This window comes from Harpia harpyja, chromosome 16 (genome assembly GCF_026419915.1).
Source record: "Harpia harpyja isolate bHarHar1 chromosome 16, bHarHar1 primary haplotype, whole genome shotgun sequence".
NCBI lineage: Eukaryota > Metazoa > Chordata > Aves > Accipitriformes > Accipitridae > Harpia > Harpia harpyja.
Genome location: NC_068955.1, coordinates 8,050,540 through 8,056,849, shown reverse-complemented (window position 1 = coordinate 8,056,849; position 6,310 = coordinate 8,050,540). Strand labels below are relative to the sequence as shown.

The 6,310-nt window shown below is 49.3% G+C and overlaps 1 protein-coding gene across 1 annotated transcript; it reads right to left on the bottom strand.

Moving 5' to 3' along the window:
* Positions 1-4,306: 4,306 nt before the first annotated feature.
* On the bottom strand, positions 4,307-4,887 carry LOC128152400 (60S ribosomal protein L7a-like). Its single transcript, XM_052810620.1, is given in 4 exon segments — positions 4,307-4,382; positions 4,384-4,514; positions 4,517-4,635; positions 4,638-4,887. Coding segments are annotated over 4 exon segments (576 nt in total).
* Positions 4,888-6,310: the final 1,423 nt, after the last annotated feature.

Here is a 6,310-nt window from a genome sequence, read left to right as displayed (position 1 = left end):
TGCATCATTCACCCAGACCACACGCCCTCACTGTCCAGTCTGCAGACAGTGCAGAAGCATTCAGTTCTGCAGCAAAGCCCAGCTGGTGGAGGGACCGAAGAGCTGAGCCATCTGGGGAGGAGCAACAGAGGTTGTGATCATGGAGGTGTCACAAGCTGGGAGGAGAAGTGATGGCTTTTGGGTGCATAGGGACATGGGTCGTTGTGAAGACATCCAGAACAGCCTCCAAGTACCTGCCATTTCCTCGGTGCCTTGGTCTCCAGAGGTCACCCTGAGTGCGATTACCTTCTCCAAGTGCTATGTGAGGAGCTCTGGCAGAGCCATGGGTGACTCACAGCAGTGTGTTATAACCAGTGTAGTCCTGCCAGCTCTGAGGTGACCTTGCTGTGACACAATGTGCTGGCACCTCTGCAGTGCCAGCAAAGGGCAGATCCATCCCCTCATTCAAGGATGGGTCAGCACACCACTGCCTTGAGCTAAATGTGTGGGATGGGGGTAGTCAACAGCCACCCTGCATCCCACTGTATGCTTTGTGCAAAGCGTACCTTTCCATGCCAGCTCCTTCTGCCTTATCTGTGGCTGTCACCACTGGGTCCTCCCTGAACAAGTCCTAGCTGAAAACTCCAGGTCATCACAGGACAGATAGGGGCTGGGATTTGGATCAAGTCCTCACCACCAACATGGTGGCTGCTTCTGAGTGACACCCTGAGAAGCTGCAGCCAAGCAGATGAATAGATAAAGAGCCAGCCAGCCAGTGATGCAGACAGACAGGGAAAGGAAAAAAGGGAGGTCTTGTCTCAGGATTCTGCTGTGTTATAAAAAAACATTTACAGACTAATGTTCCTCCTGTGGCTGGTGGGTTTTTTTTTATCATGAAAGAGTAAGAAGACAAATTAAAACACAGCAACCTGGTCCCTTACTAAGCAAACAGAGAAAAAGAAAGCCTGACCAGTTCTCAAGGGACAAATAAAATGAACCATCTGATGTTTGTTCAGTGAGGAAACCCACATGGCACATGGGGCAGATAAGCCATGGCTTTGTCAGCAGAGGCTCAGAGAGATGGCTACAGAGACACAGTTGTGCCCCATGCAGGACATCTCTGACCGAGGCCATGCAGAAGCTGCCGGGGACATGGCCTGGAGCTGGCCCTGCCAGGATGGATCTTCTTGAATGGCAGCACTGCAAACGCCCTTGGGCTTGGTGTGCTGCTGTCCCGCTTTTGGTCACAGTGTTGGAATAGATGAGCTGAAACCTCCATCCTGGGAGTGAACCCAAGCTCCCTATGAATACTGCTACAGCCATTAGGAACTGAGCAGGGAGCTCCTGGACACTGGCTTGCAGATGCGAGCACTGTCTTGAGCTTGGAGTGTTCCCAGACAGGTGAAGATCAGAGGTCTTGAGGGACTTGCAGCTCGAAGCTTCTCTGCAAAGACTGACATACCTGCAGCTCTTGCCAACTGACAGAGCATTGCTAATACCCTGCAAGCACAAGCAATGGACATTCCCTGGGATTCTACCTGGCATTTATGGACCTGCCTCTAGGCTGGAGGCCCATAGCATACCTCAGAAGGAGCTGTCTGTGTTGGGGTTCATACCAAGGACTCCAACTGGGGAGCACAGACACACTCTTCATCTCCCCTTCAGACCTTCAACCACCAGCAGGTATGATTTGCCAGGGACTGAGGACCTGGTAGTACCTGCAAGAAGATGCACAGGTGTTTCTAAATCCTTCTTTGTTTACGATGAGGTGTAGGTCACTGCTCCGTGGCTCCATTTCTAACATTCACTGTAGTCCCTTTTCACGGGATGAGGTTGTCAAAGCCTCCTCCAAAAATGCCCTTTTTGAGAATGAGAAGATGTTTGTAGAAGCTTTTCTGATGCTGTGGGTGTCATTAAGGCCACTGCTCCTCTGGATCTCAGCCTGAGATTTAGGCAGGCCTCGAAGGCTGGAGAGTAAAGATAACCAGGAGTGCTTGAGGAAGAAGGAGTTTATCAGGAAGAGAGACCCAGGATCTTCACATTAATGCATGACAGGAGGACAAGAGACAACAGACATAAATTGAAAAAATGGTTTCAGAATGGATATGAGGAAAAACTTCTTCACCATGGGGACAGTCAAATGGTGGAATAGGTTGCTTAGAGGTTTTGCAGTCTCCACCCTTGGAATTTTTCAAGACAAGACTCGATAAAGCTGTGAGACACCTGGTCTGATCTCATAGCTGACCCTGCTTTGAGCAGAAGGTTGGACTAGAAACCTCCAGAGGTCCCTTCTGACCTGAATTACTCTGTAATTCTGTGAGCCTAAGAGCAGAATGGGACCAACTCCTCAGGGATCTATGCAAGAAGGATGTAGGATCTGGGGATGGATCTCTAAACGCAACTCTACAGAAGAGCTTCAGAATGAGACAAGATGCAACAGGCCAGTATAGGAATCAAGGGGCGTGCATGTGCGGGGGCATGTGTGTGGGTGCTTAATGCCCTGCGTCCCTTAGTGGTGGTGGCTGAGCAGGCCTGAAGACTGATAGCACGCATTGGTGCATGCTGTCTCTTGAACCTGTACACATTTTTATCTTCAGTGCTTTCTTTGTGGGATAAGCCCACATTGGATCCAGTGATACTGCTGGCTTTGCATGCCTTCGCAAGATGTCTCTTCCTTGCCCAGGTGTTCTTTGTGGCTTTTATGGGAGCACCTAAAGGCACCAAGAAGTCAGTGTGAAATGGATGCTGCAACAATAAGCCATTAGCACTCTGGGAAAGGGCTGCAAGTCAAGATTGTGCAAACGATTAATTGCAATGTTGGAAACACTCCCTTTCATTGCACTCGGGAATTCCAGGTGCATTTGGTGATGCTATGGGTTTGCCTGCTGTCTGTTCCCAGGAAAACACCATACGATTTGTTAAATGGGAGTTTGGGCCAAAACGTTCAAAACCAGAATAACCAGGGTTTCTTTTTTTCCGGGCTGTGAAAAATGCACCTTTTTAAGAATCAATAAATTTGTATGCAGATTCCTAGCACATGAATAATTCATGTCTATAAGAAAGGCGAAACACTATAGTGGTTTGATTATGCAGTTGTTTTAAATAAGCAAAATTAGTTGTTAATGAGACCCCTATGCATATTTAGGAAAGCTGAATAATTTATTAAGAGCCAAGAAGTAACGGCTGGAGAAGGGAGGAGAAAGCCAAGCAGCTCTGTTGAGATTGATTGTGTTCCTGTGCTTGGGGGAGAAAAGGGCACAAATTAACCCCTTTTTGAATAAAACACAACTAATGCACATGCTTTCATGGAACAGCTCTGCAGAGAGACCAGGTGATGTCCTTGCACTGACTGCAGAGGCAGACACCTTTACAATGGGGCTATGAATTAAGGATAATCGTTAGGTGGCATCCCAAATGTCGGGCAGTTCAGGACCCTGCAGCCCAGGAACATCCATTTCTTTCCAGTCTGTAATGAATCACCAGTCTGACAAAGAAAAATACACTTTCCAAGGCCCCAAATCATAAAAGCTAGACAGGAGAGGGACTTTTCCAGGCAGGGAGAGCACAAAACAGAAAAAGGATTCTACCCATCTTTTTGCCAAAAATTTCCCTAGGATTTTCTCCTAACAAGGACTAATTATTTCCAGTGAAGTTCTTCCATGTTGGTAGCATCCTGCACATCCTGATGCCTTTGTCTCCCATGCCCAGGCATGCTGGGGGAGACATGCCCCTATGGTGGGAGCTGCAGGCAAACTGCATCATGCTGCTCTTCAGTGTGCAGGCAGAGCATGACTATTGCTGCAGCTTTCCTGGGGCAGGTCTAATAGCTCTGGTTAGCTCCATTGTCCCTTTCTCCTTTCCCCATTGAAGCTGTCTGCACCTTGGAAACCCTAGCAGGGATCACAGCTTAACTGAGGTAGCCCAGAGACAAGAGAGTGGGTTGTGATTTTGGAAGGGTCACCTGAAGTAAAGGTTTTGCACATGCAAACCCTTGCAAGTGTCCCATGTGGATCACTGGTCCTATTATATGTGGGAACAACAGTGGTGCTCTCATCTAGTGGCATCTACAGATGTGCAGACATGGGATGTGCATGGGTGTTGAGGGTGCCTCAGCATTGCTGTCCTGTATGGGTGAAAGAGGAGAGTCTGAAAAGCAGAAGGGAGTTAGCAGTCCTGTGCTGAGAGACATGACCCTAGGAGAAGCCCTTGGAAAGCAGATGTGAAGCTCTGTGTACCTAGTCTGTGGCACTGTTTTATTTGTTTTTTTTTTTTCTGTTCTGGGGTTTACTTTTATGTACGGAAGACATGGTAGAGGACTGGTACCATTTTATTCCAACTTGGTGGTCATTTCTCTAGCCTTTGTTTTCTTTAGCTTGGCTATTTGAGCTATGAATCTTGGCCCCATCATATCTGACAATGCAGTTAAGTGGCAGTAACTTTACAAGGGGTCCCATCTCTTCCATGCTTACTTGGGTGAAGGCCACACAAGTGCAAGTCTTCCCATGGACTAGTCATCCCACCTGGCTCTATCCTACAAGATGGTGCTGTATGGAGCTCCCATTTTGCTTCATGGAGCATGCCAAACGGCCACCAGTTCTGTGGGGTCTCCGTTGTGGACCATCACTGCAAGTTGAGTTTTTCTGTCCTCTACCAAGCAGTGACAGTGCTCACACCTGCTTGGAGGACCTGTGACTCTTCAGCTGGAGTGTCTCCTTTTCCTGCAGCTTTCTGCTCAACACAAGCCAAGAGCCTCTGCTTCTTCTGTTGTTTGATCTGTGATTTGGGTTTGTGGGTCAGTGCTAGGACCCGATTTTGGCTGTTCAAATCCCAGTGAACTGGATAATTGCAGAGATCTCCAACATTTGTGAAGAGTAGAGCTGGTGCTGGAATCTGACATAGCCCGGTCATTTCACATGATGCATGAGTGGTTGGGCCTGATGTTTTGTCCTGTTTCCTCTGTGCTGGTTGATTGCCAGCAAGGATGGATGGGTTATATGTGTTACAGAAGAGAGCTTGAGTTTCTGGTGCCTGGATTATCACTGGATCTTACACCCAGCTGGGTCCTCTGCCTTTACCACAGCCACAGGGCTTCTGGAGGGATGTGTCCTACCAGAGCCAGCCAGAGCACCTTGTTCAGAGTGTGCAGCAATGGGATCCCCGGCCTTTTGCTCACTGTGGACCTGTGCCTTTTCTCTTGCTGTAAATGAGAGGCCATGGAAAAGCAGAGGGGCTTTGGAGGAAGATTTCTAAGGCAGCTCTGAGGAGTGTGTCTCCACTTCAGTGCTCCCTGGAGAAGCATCCTTAGCCCAAGAAAGAAGTGCCAGTGCAAAACATTTCTCTAGCACAGCTCTAGTCATAGATGAGGTCAGAAGTCTGGGTCCACGAGATGGTGTATGCCCTGGATTGGACACACCAGCCCTTGTCTAATTAGGAAACTCACAGGAAACTCGGATGCAGCATGCTTGGTGGAGGCCTGGGAAAGAGAAAGACTGTGACCTTTCTTATGCAGTTTTAGGGCTGGAGAAGCTCACAAACCCTCTTCACATACTGGATTGTGTGCCTTTGCTGTTCTTTCAGCCCAGAGGGTGCGGAGCTTGGCCATCAATGATACCAGCTCCTACAGCCCCTCAGGCTGCCAGTCACACCTTCTCTCTGCCTCCTCCTCCAGCACAGTGAGTTTCTCACCCTGAAGAATTGGGGGATCTGAAACACTTTGAATGGCTGGAGGGAACATCTGTGTTTCACCTCTATGGCTGTCAATGACCCTGGCCATACTCTGGAAAGTCTGCCCTGAGCTCGCCCCACCAGGCTTGGCTCCTGCCCCAGGTGCTCACAGCCAAAGGGTGCTCAAGCCAAAGCTCGTGAACTCGTGCTTTTGGTGAAGAAATATCCCAGTGGAAACACAGGAGGATGATCTCTCCCAAACCGCCACAAATACTTTCTCCTTGGGTTCCTGTTCACTGCAACATGGCCATGCCACCTCAGGTTCCCAAGTGGCACGCAGCCCAGTGTCTGCCCGGTTCATTGCACTGCTGCCTGGGACAGACATGGGACCCTACATGACAAGGTGTCCTGGTGTCTGCCACGGTTCCATGGGAACCCAGCTGTGTCATGGTTTTGCACAGTTCTGCTTGTTGTTCCAGGCAGAGAGCACCAGGGGAGAGAAATGGGCCCAGAAACTTGGGGAGAGGCCAGTTAAGTGACCTACCAAGAGGTAATGCTTACAAGAGCTGGAGGGAACACAGAAGCTGGAGGAGCTGTGGCTTCTCCATACGGACATGGGCTGCGTATGGCTGCCCCCCAGTTTCTGTGCTGGTGAGTGAGCTGGTAG